Source organism: Plasmodium cynomolgi, chromosome 4 (genome assembly GCF_000321355.1).
Source record: "Plasmodium cynomolgi strain B DNA, chromosome 4, whole genome shotgun sequence".
NCBI classification, from domain to species: domain Eukaryota; phylum Apicomplexa; class Aconoidasida; order Haemosporida; family Plasmodiidae; genus Plasmodium; species Plasmodium cynomolgi.
Genome location: NC_020408.1, coordinates 621,682 through 637,197, shown reverse-complemented (window position 1 = coordinate 637,197; position 15,516 = coordinate 621,682). Strand labels below are relative to the sequence as shown.

Sequence of the window (15,516 nt, the reverse complement as noted above, 5' to 3'; positions counted from 1 at the left end):
GTACATTCTAAACGCACAAGGCACGCGGGAAATGCCGTGAGGAGCGAGGCGCAATTCGCCGGAGGGTTCACAAAAAGTGAACGTTCCAAGCGGCGCAAACGCGACAAGCGCGACGAGCACGGCGAACGTAGCAAGCACTGCGAACGTAGCAAGCCCGACGAGCGTAGCAAGCCGACGAATGTGGCAAGCCCGGCGAACGTAGCAAACCCGACGAATGACATCCCCCCGTGGGCCTCTTCCCCAAAGCGAAATCTCCTTCGCAATGGCGTACCCACCTTTCAGTCAAAGGGGGTCAATCAGCCAAAATAAATCAACCTCCCGAAAGGGAACATTTGAGCAGAAAAAATAATTGCCCCCCCCTGTCGCGGCTTCCAAACAAGTGCGCAAATTAGCTTTAGCTTGGACGAGGGAGACATAACTCCTCACAAACGCCGTCGAGGCATATATGCACAGGGAGGGCGGCAACCCCCAATAAGTGAGCAATAAAAAGAAAAAGGGGGGAGGAAGAAGCTAGCTCACTACACGGAGAGATCCCTAATTAACGATTTACACGCAGACGTAGAAGCAGTACATAGAGCAGACACGCCTAAGTATACACTCGCTTGCGGCGTCCATTTATGGGGGGAAGGCACATCACTTACCCATGTTGTGCACACCGCCGTGATTGTGATTTACACGCAGTCCATCCACAACAGAGTGTGAGACACACACTTGCGAGCCACCCCGAAGCGGGCCTCTCCTAAAGCGGGCCTCTCCTAAAGCGGGCCTCTCCTAAAGCGGGCCTCTCCTAAAGCGGGCCTCTCCAAAAGCGGCCTCTCCTAAAGCGGGCCTCTCCAAAAGCGGCCTCTCCTAAAGCGGGCCTCTCCAAGATGGGGTTCGTAAAGGCGGAAGAGTTTGTGAACCACTACATGCGCGTGAACAAAGAAATTAAGGAATTGTCAAGCCGAAAAAATGAGGAATTTAAATTTAACATATTTATCTTCTACTACAACGATATAGATTCCATTTGCACGGAACATATTCTGCACTTTCACAAAAATGTGAGAAGAGATATAAACATATTCAGTTACGGAATTGAGAAGAAGGAGGACTTGATCAACTTTTGCAAGAAGTATGAGGATGTGTATTGCAAAAATACGGACTACTATCGAGATTACTTCTTTGAGGTGATACTCATAGGTATGTGCTCTCATATGAACACAGATGGAGATGTGTATACCCTGGTGGAGAATTTTTTTACAAGCATTATGAGTAAGAACTATGTGGGGTACTTGAAATTTTTCGTTATCGATAATAGGAGACCTTACCATGAGATCTTTGAGACGAGTGACAAATGGGACTTGGTGCTGAGCGAAGGGGAGATGACAGATGTCATGGCCATATATAGTAGCGCCTCCGCGGGGAAGGGAATCTCCGCCGGGGAGGACGCAGCGGGGGGGAGCGAAACGGGGGGAAACGCAACAGAGAGGGGACGTAACGGCGCGACCAAAGCAGGAAAAGGAAAGAAAAACGCGCAACAAAAGCTGCACAGCTACTACAACATCGTGAAGGAAGAAAATAAGTGCATGTGCCTAATGATTTACCCATTCATCCAATGCGTGAGCGAAGATGACACCTCCGCGATTATATTCATCTCGAGCGTGTCCCTAATCTCCTATTTGAAAACGGACGCAGTAACATACGACTATTACAACAAAGAGATAAAAAATTTACATAACGATTCGATGAACATATCTAATGGACACTTTATCTCATTCGATCGTGAGAGAGGGTTACTACCCATGCTGTCCTTCATGTCTCTAAATGAGTCCCTCGAAATCGATGAACGGATATACATCTACGATCACAAAAATGTGAAGAACACCTTTAACAAAATCAGAACCATGTGTCATATCGAGATAAAAGAATTTACAGGAAATTTCAGACAACTGGATTTAAAAAAACAAAACGAGATCCTTATTAAGCTAAAGTCTTTCATAAAAATCATCAGACCAATGAATAGTCTCGCATGGAAACGAAGAACGTACGTTCTGTACAACAGTGACAGTTTTTACTTCTTAATCGTCCTTATCTACATCTACATTAACAGAATCAAAAAAATGGATTCATACCTTTATAACTGTCTCAAGACGTCCGATTTCCTCTTCAATATTTTTAAGGACAGACTTAANCAATCAGAAATTTACGATAAACTTATTGAGAAGCATCTACACAAAAATGCAGCTAGCTATTTAAGTGTCCTAATTAAAAAAATAATGGAGAGTAACAAAAAAAGTATTAACATCACATCTAACTTAAAAATTTTTATGGATATTTTTCAGACTGCTAGGAATTCCTACACTCATCCATTTGAGCTCAAATTTATTTCCAACATGTTTTCCTCATTTCAGTCCTACTGTAATGATAAATACAAGACGTACCACCTCGTGGTTTGTCACATTAACGACTCGGATGATACTCTCCTGTATGGGTTTACTCCACTGAACAAAAGGGACTACTGGCCTTCTGTTTTCTCTAAAATTGCATATAGCAACTCTGAGCAAATTACCTACGACACCGTGGCGGATGTGAACACTCTGCGCATTCGCAAAAACGATTTTAAGTTCATCCTCAGTGAGATAAAGGACGTTTTCCGGGGCGTCCTGCGCTACCAACACAGGCGGGAGCTCGACGCGTCCGACAGCACGGACGCGGAGGAGGAGGAAGAGGGAGCAGTGGAGGAGGAAGAAGGAGCGATGGAGGAAGAAGAAGGAGCGGTGGAGGAGGAAGAAGGAGCGGTGGAGGAAGAAGATGGAGCGGTGGAGGAAGAAGACGAGGCGACGGAAGAGGTGTACGCCGCAGACGCGACCGACGGAGCAGACGAAACGGAGCAGTGATGCCAGTGCTCCCAACCAAGCGGAGAGCGCACATCCCTTTGCAAAACTGCACCGTTGCCCCTTTGTAGCATTGCACCGTTGCCCCTTTGTAACATTGCACCGTTGCCCCTTTGTAACATTGCACCATTGCCCCTTTGCTCTCGAGGCGCTTTTTTTTTTTTTTGTAATCCTCGAGTACAACTTCATTCGAGCCACCCTCAACCGATGTGCAGACCGTTTGCCACGACCAGTTCATCTTTTTTTGTGCCCACACGATGGAGGGGGGTAGGGGTGATGGCAAATAAATGAACAAAAAAGGATACACTGATCCGCATATGCACACACGTGTGCCTTCATCCGAGACACACAACTACTCCACAATAAATGGCGAAGCGCGCTTAGGTCTGCTGGGCTGCCCATTTGTCAGTGCCTCCGCTTTTTCTTTGCCCGAGGGTGAGTGTCCCAATTGAAGGGTCATACAGAGCTTCACCAAGAAGGGCGATTAATTGGGGGGAACTAAAACCGATCAAAAGTGGTGAAAAGAACGTTTGATGTTTGCCATTCCTCGGGGGGCTCTCCCCCAGACGAGCCATCGTACGACTGTTGAGCGCAGGATGGTTGATCAAAGGAAGGTTGGTCGAAGGACGGCTGATCGCAGGATGGTTGATCTTAGCCCAGTCTATCCTCCTCTCCCCATCCTTTAGCCATCCCGTTTTTGATAAAATTTTCATTCCGCTCAAGCTTAAGGCGTAGTGCCAATTTACCCTAAAGGGGAGAAGCGCTCACCAGTTCACCACAATCAGTAATGTGAAAGCATTTGCTTGTCAAACGGAGGGGGGGGAGGAAAAGTAAAGCAGGCAAAATGGGCAAAATGGGCAAAAGGGCATTCCCTTTTTGCGCACCGAAAAAGCTTTACAAACGAGCGTACGCACAAAAAAAAATAAAAATAAAGGAAAGCAAAACAAAATAAAGGAAAACAAAATAAAACGCACGAACGGAGCGCCCCCCTTTTCAACCTTTCACTCGCGGGCATAAAACGAGTTCAACGAAATGATCATTTGCTGAACAGCTTAACCGTGGCAACAATTTCGCTAAGTGAAAAATCTGCGCAAAAAATGAACGCAGCGACGCCATCGCCACTGTTTTAAGTGAAGCAAAACGCAACACAGTAACAAAAGCGGGAACCTCGTCTGCTGAACGATCGCTTTGTTCAATAATGACACGTCGCCAATCGAACGATTCACCCAGGCGATTCCTTCGCGCATAAGCGGGATAAGCGGGATAAGCGGGATAAGCGGCATAAGCGGTGGAGGAGGGAGAACATAAATCAGCTTCCATACAAATGCGCTTTGCGGCAGCACAACGCTGCTATGCCACATCATTTAAGGAGGACCTGTTTGTAGATACGATACGGATCACATACACCTGTCCGTTGGACCCTACCTGCTTTGTATGCGCGACGTTGCCTGCGCAAATCACGCATCGGAAAAGGAGGACTCCCTCTCATGTAGAAACGACACACAACAGAGCTTCTCCTAAATGAATGAAATTCTGAACAGCAATGGAATTATCATCTGTAAAAATATCCCCGTCGATAAAAACAGATTTGAAATAACCGAAATATTTAGCAAATGTAAGTGAAAGAGAGAGTGCCCATGGGGGAATGACCAACTCTGTTGCTAGTCAGGAGAGACAACATGAAACATGGCTTTTTCCGTTCCCCCCTTCGCTTATTTTTTGTTTATATTTTATTTTATTTTATTTTTTTTTTCCGCGTTGCACACGCCGCCAGATGGGCCGCTCCTCGGTGAAGGCATCCACTTTGGAAAAAAAAACAGCAACATGTTTTACGTAAAATTTGTTTACTTCAAGGATGCTATAAAGGCGTACGAGGTGAGTCCCCATCGATGGGAAACGTGCACTGTAGGGGTGTGTGGGGGGTAGCGGGGGAGTAGGGAGAGACTCCGCCACGCATGATCGTTAAGCAGTTTGACGAAGGGTGTGTAGTTAGCCCCTTTCTCCATTTGCCGCACACATCACATTCGCGGCCGCCGTTTCTCCCCTCATCAGAGCTTGAAGGATAACAAGACAGGCGAATACGACTTCAGGCTCTCGTTCAGCAAAAACGATGAGATAAAATATAGGGCGGTGAAAGGTAATTATGGGGGGGGTCCTCCTCGGAGCATTCAACGTGCCCATGTGTGTATGGAAGTACACGCATGCTTCCTTGTGCAGTTGCTTCCCTGTGCAAATACCTCCTCGCGCACATGCCTCCTTGCGCACATACCTCCTTTCACACCCCGCCGCGCAGGCAACAAGAAGGCCGTCGAGGAGCTCAAGTATATTTACAAAAACAACGAGCAAATAAAAGTAAACGATGATATGACTAACGACATCCTGAACGAAATAAACGAACAGAACACCGAGTTGCTGAAAAAGAAGAAGAAGGAAAAAGAAATGGAAAAAAAAAAGGACAAGTCCTTTATTTTGAACCTCCTCACCAAAATTGAAGAGCCGCAGGAAAGCGAGCAAAGTGCCAGGTGAGGGAGAAGCAACTCATTAGGACGCATGCGATTTAGCTTCGCGTCAGGGCAGATGACTCACTTCACTCCAACGTTATGTCTATACATGCATATATGTACCTCCGATGGCACTACTCTCCGTTTATTAACCTCTCTCGATTGTCTTCCTCCCCCCCCCAACCTCTGTTCAGGCTAAAGGCAGATCTAAAAAATTACCTCAGCTTGAATTGCCTCTGTGTGTACAACTTTGACGAAAACAACAAACATGATAATTATTTAACGCCGACCTTTCCGAAGTGATTCGCGAAAGTGAACCTGATGGGATGTAGTTTTTTTTTTTTAAGTGAAACGGGTTTGACTCGCAGAGATTCTTTTTCTTCGCGTGGGTATATTTCATCGCTTCGATTTTGTACGCGTGGGTATACGTCATCGCTTCGATTTTGTACGCGTGGGTATATGTCATCGCCCCGATTTTCTACGCTTCCGTTGGCTGACACTTGAGTCATGTCAAGTTACGCACAAAATGGGGAAGCCACGACAGAGCAGCGAAAACGGCGTAACGAGAAAGGAGACTTTTAAGGAAGGCGGCGCACGGGACAGGGCGATAGAACTGGGCAGCCAAATGGATCAAAGGAGACACCCCCGCTGTGCCCATCGCGCACCTGCACACTGCCGCTAACCAATCTGTCACTTCACTCGCTGAGCAAAACTGTAGGTTTGATCATTTGCCTGCTGATGTGCTCTGAGAAGGGGCCCAAAATGGGAAAAAAAAAAAAAAAAAAAAAAAAAAAAAATGGAGTGTCTGGTGACTCTTCAAAGGGCTATGTAAAAGCTGCCGCTTCGCTTACTTATCCACATGTGCTTCTCCTCCCTGTCCACAGTGGCAAACATAATTTTCCTGTTATTGTATCTTATGCTAAACAAGTGCACGTTGGTCAGGCCCAACTCATTTTCCACGAGCTTTATTTTCCGGAGATCCTCCAGGGAGGTCAGCTCGGTGAAATTATTTAGGTACAAGATCTGCGAAGGGGGTGAGAAAGAAGCTATACATGATGGGGTGGCAAAAGAGGACGTCCCTACGGAGGGCCACACCTGTTGGAAAACCCACGCACGGGCACAGCCGCGTTTTCCCAAGGGAAAGCACATATCTGTCGTCATTCCGATGAGTCAGCAAAGCGAGGGAACTATGCATTACCCACGGACATAATGAAATAGTGTGACCTCTTGGGACACGGCACACGCACAGTGCGTAAGCGGCGCGTGTGCGAAGTGTATACGGAGCGTATAAGGAACATATATGGAGCGTATAAGGAGCATATACGGAGCGCATACGGAGCTGCGCTCTTCGAACCACCCCTACCTCGGTGGGCTTCTCCGCCTGGTAATACTGCGACTTAAAGGAGCAGATAAAATTCTTCGTCAGTATCATGTACCTCTTTCGCAACCGCTTCAAATACTTGGACTGCTTAAAAACCCACCCTTCGTTTACTATTTCCATTTCAACGGGTGAGGGGAAACGCAAAGTGGGGGGAATACGCTACTACGTGAAGAGGAGCACGGAAGAAGCGCAAAAGGAGGTAATGGCTCAAAAAAATGGGCACACACAAATGGGGGAAACCCAATTCAGCGTACAGTTGTCCTCCACTTATAATGTTAAAAAGAAAAAAAATAAACGGAGAGAAAAAAAACAAGTTAAGCGGCCCAAGGGGGTCACCAACTTTGGGAAGGCAAAGCATACGGGGGAAATACTACCCATGCGAAAAAGAGATGCAATATTTTCCCTCCCCTGGGTAAGCGGAAAAAAGCAAACAATGGGCGAGCGGTTGCCACCGATTGGTGTTCCCCCCCTCAGTTGAATGAAACCTCTGACTTGGTGTTGGTGCTGGCTCCTTTAAAAAGGCATTTTAAATTTTTTGCATCACAAAGAGGTAGGCAAAACGGTGAATACGGAAAAATGGTGAATACGGAAAAATGGTGAATACGGCAAAATGAGAAAAAACTGAACCAACTTATTCATCACCAAATGTCAACTTAGGAATGTTCTTACATTTTACCCTTTTCTTTTCCCATTCTAATCGAGAAAAAAAAAAAAAAAAATATGACCCCCCCATCCTTTGTACAAACAGCTAAATAAGAATTACACCCTTGGTCGAAGTGTGTGTGTGTGTGTATGTATGTATGTATGTATGTATGCCTCCCAAAACAGGAGGGACTGGTACAGCTATTCTTGTTCACATGTATCTGTGCAACAAATCGGGGGGGTGCAACTGCAGGCTTGTGAGGAAGAAATGCGGATTTTACCTGATGTGATGTGATGTGTTCCTTTTTTTTACCTGACTTGTTCAGGCGATTTACACCGGAGAAAGGAAAAAGTAAACTGCGCGGAATGATCGGTTGAGTTCGTTCTTAACGTTTACATTTCGTGGCTTATTCGATCTTTTTTTTTTTTTTTTTACTTTATTCTTCTCCCATTCGGTTCGCTCCTTTAACGTAATGGGGCCCTGAATGGATGCGCACGTACAATCATATGCATACGATTGTGGCTTCCTCACTGCACAGGTAGCCATATGCATGCACGCGAACGCTCGTCGCAATTGTGCGCATGTGCCGAACGTGCAAATGCCTTTACTTTTATGTGCACCTGTACACGCGTACGAGAGCACTGCTTTTGCCGCCCCCTCCATTCCATTCTGATTTAACTCCAACTCAAAAGAATATGCTTACGTGAAGAGTTATATTTTCGCACGTGTGTTTGAAATCATCGTTGCAATCTTCGATATTTCTCCCCATTAGCACTCCCCACCACTTCGAAGCTGAAGCGAAGGAATGGCTCAGCGCAGCGCCAACTGGTAAAGAGGATATGCCTGTCGAGCGCGAGCCGAACTGGAAAAGCGCGATTTAAAAAAAGAAGAGAAAAAAGAGAAGAAAAAAAAAGAGAGGAAAAAAATAGAGAAGAAGAGAATATAGAAGAAAAAAACACAGAAGGAAATATCACAGAAGAGAAAAGAGAAGAAAAGAACACGGAAGAGAAAAGAGGAGAAAACCTTCTGAGCGACTGCTCGCACAGGGCGCCAACCGATCAGTGCGACGCAGCGCATGTAACTTGCCTCCCCTGCTCATTTGTTTCGAAACAGCCAATTTACACCTCCTTTCAAGGCAACATTTTTAAACGCGTACGGGGGGAGTCAAACCCAGGCATACTTACATGCATGCAGAACAGCCCGCCCCTCCACAGGAGCGCATACGCGTAAAGAGCTCCCTCCCCCCCCTCTGCGGGCACACCGACCATTGTCGCGAAAGTCAAGGAGAAAAACAGCTGTACCAGATTCACCACAAACGTGATCACGCCTGACGTTTACGCTGCCTCACTTTGAACAACTCTCCGTTGACGTGTGGATGATATGCAAGCATAGCTCACATTCGACACTTTTTTTTTGCCTGAACAGACGTGTACTCCACTCCGTACACGTACAGATCATTTTTGTTCCTCGGGTTTTTTTTTTCCCCACTCTCCTGCCTACCGAACAAGAGGAAGAACTATGACGGCCGAGGACAAGAAGGTAAGCAACTCATGTGCAGGTTATGTGGCGATGTGACGATTGGATCGGACATCAGCAAAGGAGAAACTCTCAACAATGTTGATAAGTGGCCAAGAAGGGAGCCTCTTCCCCGTTACACCTCATATCGTTTCTCCCCCCCCCACACACACACACTCTCCGCAGGCCGTGTCCATCAAGGTGCCCGTGAAGTCCAAGGAAGCGGAGGACAAGAGAAGAAAGCTGAACAACCTTAAAATCAAGAATGAAGAACTGAATGAAGAAGAGAAAAAAAAAAAGGAAGAGTTAGAGCTCCTCATCACCAGACTTCGCGATGACGACCAAGATGTAGTTAATCTATCCATTACCATGCTGAATAAGGAAATAATTGACACTAGTGGAATATTGACCTCATCCCTGTTAGCCCTGAAGGTACTAAAGACCCACTACAACACGCTACTCGAAATACATGAGCATATGAAATTTGAAGAATGCAAGAAAAAAATGAGCAACATGATAAGTGCCTTGTCTACCACCATAGGAGATGAAAGCAACATCGTCAAATATATCATCATGGGAAATAAAAGCGATTTGGTGAATTACGGCCATGAGTACATAAAGAATTTAATTACTAAGCTGTTGGCAGAGTATAAAAGTGTAAAAGAGGAGGAGTCGTCTGTGTCTGGGGCGGTGGTCACTCCAGGTGGAGCAGCACCGTCGTCCGCAGCGGCTCCTTCATTAGCGGCTCCTTCATTAGCGGCTGCTCCAATAGGGACTTCTTCCTTAGGGACTTCTTCCCTAGGGACCGCTTCCCCCGCGGCCGAAGCACCTGGCAGCACGCCGAAAGGAGTGCACATGATTAACCACATTTACGAACTAGTCAACATCATCGTGCCGTACTGCTTTAATCACAACACAGAATACGAAGCGATCGACTTGCTGATCGAAGTAGATAAAATTAATGACATTCATTTATACGTGGATGAAAAGTCTTGTGAAAGGTCCATCCTGTATCTACTCAACATAACTCATTACAGTTCCTCCACAGAGGAATATTACAAATTGATGGAAGTCATTTTACATATATTGAAGAAGCACAAGAAGCATGTAGAATATCTAAAAATATTATTGAGACTAAATAGGAGAGATAAGATTAAGGACCTCCTTTTTGAATGTGGTGATATGATAATGTGCAAACAGATGGCTTTAATTTGTTCTAGACATTCTATCCATTTGGAGTTCACCCAGGAAGAAATGATTCGATATCCTCACTTGGATCTGAACAAGCTAGCTAGTCTTTCTTCAGGGGAACATTTATCTTCTATATTTTTGAAGCTAGCCAAAGACTTAGATGTAGAAGAACCCAAATTGCCAGAAGATATTTACAAAACACATCTAGAAGAAAAAAGAAATACAAATGTGTGGGATTCTGCAAAACAAAATTTATCGTCCTCCTTTGTTAACGCATTTGTCAATGCTGCCTTCTGTAAGGATAAACTAATGACAGTTAATTCATCACTCTGGATTTTTAAGAATAAAGATTATGGATTGATGAGTGCAACTGCATCTATGGGATTACTTCTCATGTGGAATATAGATGAAGGGTTGTCCCAAATTGACAAATTTCAGTACAGCAGCGATCAGTATGTGAAGGCAGGTTCTTTGATGGCCTTCGGGTTAGCTTGTACCAATGTGAAAAGCGAATGTGATCCTGCTTTTGCATTGTTATCTGAACACATAGATGCAGAAAATACCATGGAAAGAATAGGAGCCATATTAGGCTTTGGATATGCATATGCTGGGTCAGGGAAGGAAAACCTCCTAGATGTACTCATCCCACCTTTGGTAGATAATGGATGCATCATCGAGTGCAGCGTATTCGCAGCCGTCTCGTTAGGACTTGTCTTTGTCGGTTCACAAAATAGAGAAATTGCAGAATACATCATTGACACTGTTATGGAGAGAGAAAAGGTCAGTAACTCCCTCGACCAACCTATCGCCAAATTATATGCAGTCGCCTTAGGTCTTCTCTTCCTCTGTTCAAGAGAAAAATGTGAAGCTACTCTATCCGCCTTAGAAGTCATTAAACACCCAATCGCAAAATATATGATAACGACTGTAGAAGGTATGGCCTTTGCTGGTTCCAATGACGTTTTGAAGGTCCAAAAAATGTTACAAGTTTTGGTAGAAAAAAGAAATGATAAGAAGGTTAATGTGGATACGTTTACCAAACCAGGTGATCCTCATCATCCTCCTCCCCATGGTGGTAATTCTGTTGATGGGAAAACTACTCCCCAGGGTGTGGAACCGAAAGGTCCTGTTTTGGATGGCAAGCGGGCCAATACCTTAGGTAGTAAGAACGCTAAGGCTGGATCAGCTGACGGGAAAGGTAATGCCAACGCAGGAAATGGTGCAGGAGGGAATAACCCCCAGGTGGAGGATAATCTAGACCAGTGTGTAGCTATCCTCAACATTGCCCTCATAGCCTTGACGGATGATATCAGTTCCGAAATGACGACCAGAATTATCGATCACTTTTTACAGTACTCAAACTTGAACCAAAAGAAAGCAGTCCCTTTAGCTCTAGCCTTACTATTTACGTCCTTCCCAAAGCCGAACATAGTGGATATCCTCTCCAAACTGACTCATGACCAGGACGCAGATGTGGCTTTGCATGCGATTATGTCCTTAGGCTTTGTTGGTGCCGGGACGAACAACTCACGAATAGCTATACTACTCAGACAACTGTCAACCTTTTATTGCAAAGATACTAATGCCACCTTTGTTGTTAGATTGTCTCAAGGCCTCCTCTACATGGGCAAAGGGCTACTAACTATCAACCCCCTGCATTCGAGTCGATCTATCATCAACCACGTAGCGCTGGGATCCTTGCTCGTCACCATCCACGCGTGTCTCCAACTGAAGACCACCATATTGGGCAAGTACCACTACTTGCTGTACCACCTCGTGCCTTGCATTTACCCGCGCATGCTCGTCACCGTGAACGAGGACTTGGAGCCCCTTCCCATCTCGGTGCGCGTAGGCCAGGTTAGCGCCCCGCGACACACCGTTTGGTGCCCTCTACATATGATCGCACGCACGCCTTTCACCGCCCCACGATTGCACCTTTTTTCATCCCCTACATATGATCACACGCCCCCCTTTGCACCCCCGTCCAGGCCGTCGACGTCGTCGGACAAGCCGGGAAGCCCAAAACAATCACAGGGTTCCAGACCCACGTGACGCCCGTCCTGCTCCTGCACACGGACCGGGCGGAGATAGCCACGGAGGAGTGTAAGTGGACCAGTTGCACGTGCTGCTGCCGTTGCCGCTTCCTACACCGTTGCGCGGCACGTCCTACACCGTTTCGCGGCACTTTACCGCTACCCCACTGCTACCCCACTGCTACCCCATTGCTACCCCATTGCACCCCCCCTCCACAGACATCCCCATCAACGACACGCTCGAAGGAATCGTCATTCTGAAGAAGGACCCCAACTACGTGCCGCCAGCGATCAACTGACTGGGCGGGAAAAAAAAAACCGCGAGAGCCGACCGTGCGGGTGCACGCTGCCGGGTGCGTACAGCGCGCGTCGCGCCCTTCACGTTGAGGTCGCCCATCTAGCATGTTCGCCTCCTTTGCATTTTTGTACTGCTTCACTTTTGCACTGTTTCACCTTTGCACTGCTGAGCATTTCCAATTTTTTTTTTTTTTCACGTGCGCATGCACATGAACGATGAGAATGACATCACCACAAAGAGTAACGGTTTCGATAACGACAACAGGGACGTGGGCATGCACAGGGGCGGGGACAGCAACGCCAACACGCAGGCGCCACCGTGTGACTGAGTTCACCAAAAAACGTACAAAAAAAAAAAAAAAAGGCGTAACCGCGTGACGGGCGTGCAGAGTTGGCAAAAAGGAAGGCGCGAGGGGAGGCCCCCAAACGGGGCTGAACCGCCTAACGCCGCGTCTCTCCTGGGGAGGCCCCCAAATGGGACTGAACCGCTTAACGCCGCGTCTCTCCCGGGGTGCCCCTTTTGCGGGAGCGTCCGCGGCCCTTTATGTGGTCCAGTGCCGTGGTCATGCGCTTGGACCGAATGACCCCCGCAGGGTTGAAGTCAATGAGAGAAGTGATGTCTCTACCCAATGGGGGACTACCTCCAATACTTCCCTTACCGCCCTTCCCCCCTTTGCCTCTCTTAGCACTGTTGCTGTCCCTTCTTTTCCCCTTCTGAGTATCCCGAATAATGTCAATCAAATCATCAACGCTCTTTCTTTTCCTCTCAATGATGGGAAAAAAATCATCAATTTTGAGTTGATAACTTCTGACCTTAACATCATACTTCTGCAAAATGGGATTAAGTACATTAAAAATTTTTTCTTCCGCAATATTAGTCGCTTTGTGTAAAAATTTGGTAATATGACTGAGGTTTGGAAAATGCCATTGAAATTTTTGTATGTCTGTACATACCTTGGGGTATTTGAAGCATTTGTATACTTCCCTATCTGGAAAATTTTTTGGAAAGATCCAATTAAATTTATAATTTTTATGACTTTTCAGAAAATTCTTTACTTCCTCATTGTGAACTTCCTCGTTGTGAAAATATTTGTCATCCTTGCTGAGGTCTCTAAAGGGATTCGATACGATCTCCTTCAGTTTTTTCAAATCGTCAAAGGTAGGAAAAGCTTTAATAATTTCCAAAGCGTTTACTATTCCTACTCCGTGAACTCCAATCGTATAATCACATCCGCATAGCAATGACAAGTTAATCAGTTCGTCTTGGTATAGACCCAATTTATCCTCTATATGCTTCCTTTCATATACCTCTACCGTTTTTTTTCTGTTGAAAAAATTTTTAATTACTGTTTTGCCATTAAATACAAGTACATCGGAATCGTCACTTATGATAGCGTCACAATAATTTTTGCAATTCAGATAGGAACACTGTGCTTCTGCTTCGCATGGGGATTGTACATAAGGTATCCCAAACATGTTCAATAAAATTTTTATGTCTTCATTAATTTCTTCATTTATTTCGATATTGTTTTTTTTCAACTTTTTATACTCATTCAGTAGCTGCTCATTCTCTTTGTTCGTTTTGTCCAGGTAGGCGTCCAGCACGCGGCTATCTCGCAGCTGTTCGCGGTCATCCGGGGGGGCTTCTCCATTTAGGAGTTCGCCGGTGAGGACTCCCCCATCTAGGGCTTCCTTACACGGCATTCCTCCACCGCGGGTGTCACCGCGTGCCTCATCGCGGGTCTCATCGCGGGCCTCATCGCGGGTCTCATCGCGGGCCTCATCGCGGGTCTCATCGCGGGCCTCATCGCGGGCCTCATCGCGAGCCTCCCCTCCCACGCCAAACCTGTCCAGCAACACCTTATTGTTCAGTAGGTTCTCTAAGTAACTCTCCTTCCCCACCGTGCCCAGATCCACCTTGTTCAGAAGCAGCTTGCTTATTTCGTCTTTGCTAATAAATCGCCTTACCTTTTCCTTCACCTTTTTCATCGCCTCGCAGATTTTCTGCTCGTCCCCACTGATGGGCTGAGGCGCACTCGAGTACTCCGTTTCAGCCGCCAACTCGATGGAGGTCGACGGGGGCATCTCTGAAGAGAAGGGGTCCCCATAGGCGGAGGATTCCCCCTCGGGAGGGGCTTCCCCTTCCGCAGAGTCCTCCCCACTCGAGGAATTAACTATTAAACTGTGTACCTTATCATGCAGGGGCGGGGACTCAACCTGTGCCCTTTCCCCTCCTGGGGGAGCTTCCCTCAGAATGAGCGTCACTTCATCACGTGCTTCCTTCTCACCACCGATGTGTGGCTCATTGGATGCCTCACACATTTCTTCTTCATCATAAATTTGGATTGGCATCTCCGTCTGTTCATCCCTGCTGGTTAGGTCAATCATGTCCTGCGCGATTTGTAGCCCCCCCACGTCTTCCCCTATTTGCCCCTCCACGTCTTCCTCCCTCTGCTCCTTCTCGTCAACACTGCAATTTTCGAAGTCATCTCCACTGCTGTGAACGCTTGGGGCAGAGTCCCCATTCTCGTGGATATCAGCCTGTCTCAACAGGGTGATCTGCTCCCCTGCATCTGCCTGTTTCGCCTCAGGTTGCGTTTCCCCCTCGGGGGGGGTTCTTCCCTGGAGGGGATGCCCCTCCGCTTGCTCGTCCTCTGCCTTCTTCCCCTCAACTTGCCGCCCCTCTTCCTCCACCTCTCGAAGGAGGTCTTCCCCGAAAAGCTCCTCATCATCGAGCAGCAGGTTCTTCTTAAATTCGTTTTCCATTTTGACCACCGCCTTTTTCTCGTTCTCCGGATCGTTCCCCGGATCGTTATCCGAATCGTTGTCCCCCCCGCGCTGTTCCCTTTTGGGCCTAGTTACGCCCCTCCTTCTGGCCAGTTCTACTTGCCCATAGGCCTCTATACAGGTGCGCTGGTCGTGGCGCACACTACCTTCTTCTTCCCCCTCTACGAGCCTCTCTCCTCCCAAATGGGCATTCGTCAGGAGTCCCCCCTCCTCGTCTTCCTCCCCCTTAACGTACAGCTCCTGGTACTGGTCATTTTTCCCCTCAAAATAGCACTCGTTCAAAATCTCATTGATG

The 15,516-nt window shown here is 46.8% G+C and overlaps 5 protein-coding genes across 5 annotated transcripts in view; 3 read left to right on the top strand and 2 right to left on the bottom strand.

The window, feature by feature from the left end:
- Window positions 1–869: 869 nt before the first annotated feature.
- On the top strand, window positions 870–2,876 carry PCYB_042460 (hypothetical protein; the record flags this gene model as incomplete). Its single annotated transcript, XM_004225395.1, has 2 exons — window positions 870–1,065; window positions 1,180–2,876. 2 exons carry the CDS (start codon window positions 870–872, stop codon window positions 2,874–2,876), a joined length of 1,893 nt encoding a protein of 630 aa, XP_004225443.1.
- A 1,518-nt stretch (window positions 2,877–4,394) lies between these two features.
- Window positions 4,395–5,677, top strand: PCYB_042450 (hypothetical protein; the record flags this gene model as incomplete). The annotated part of the gene is made up of 5 exons (XM_004225394.1): window positions 4,395–4,488; window positions 4,648–4,748; window positions 4,926–5,010; window positions 5,167–5,395; window positions 5,569–5,677. The coding sequence occupies 5 exons, from the start codon at window positions 4,395–4,397 to the stop codon at window positions 5,675–5,677; spliced, it is 618 nt and encodes a 205-aa protein (XP_004225442.1).
- A 392-nt stretch (window positions 5,678–6,069) lies between these two features.
- PCYB_042440 (PH domain containing protein) lies at window positions 6,070–6,875 on the bottom strand (the record flags this gene model as incomplete). Its single annotated transcript, XM_004225393.1, has 3 exons — window positions 6,070–6,119; window positions 6,226–6,397; window positions 6,738–6,875. The coding sequence occupies 3 exons, from the start codon at window positions 6,873–6,875 to the stop codon at window positions 6,070–6,072; spliced, it is 360 nt and encodes a 119-aa protein (XP_004225441.1).
- A 2,893-nt stretch (window positions 6,876–9,768) lies between these two features.
- Window positions 9,769–12,436, top strand: PCYB_042430 (26S proteasome regulatory subunit; the record flags this gene model as incomplete). The annotated part of the gene is made up of 3 exons (XM_004225392.1): window positions 9,769–11,961; window positions 12,093–12,207; window positions 12,357–12,436. The coding sequence occupies 3 exons, from the start codon at window positions 9,769–9,771 to the stop codon at window positions 12,434–12,436; spliced, it is 2,388 nt and encodes a 795-aa protein (XP_004225440.1).
- A 487-nt stretch (window positions 12,437–12,923) lies between these two features.
- The window catches only part of PCYB_042420 (DNA repair endonuclease), a gene marked incomplete at both ends in the record, with an annotated part of 4,591 nt that continues 1,998 nt past the window's right edge, over window positions 12,924–15,516 (bottom strand). The window contains one exon of the mRNA XM_004225391.1: window positions 12,924–15,482. Coding sequence (XP_004225439.1) covers window positions 12,924–15,482 — 2,559 coding nt within the window. The remainder of the gene's footprint in view (window positions 15,483–15,516) is intronic.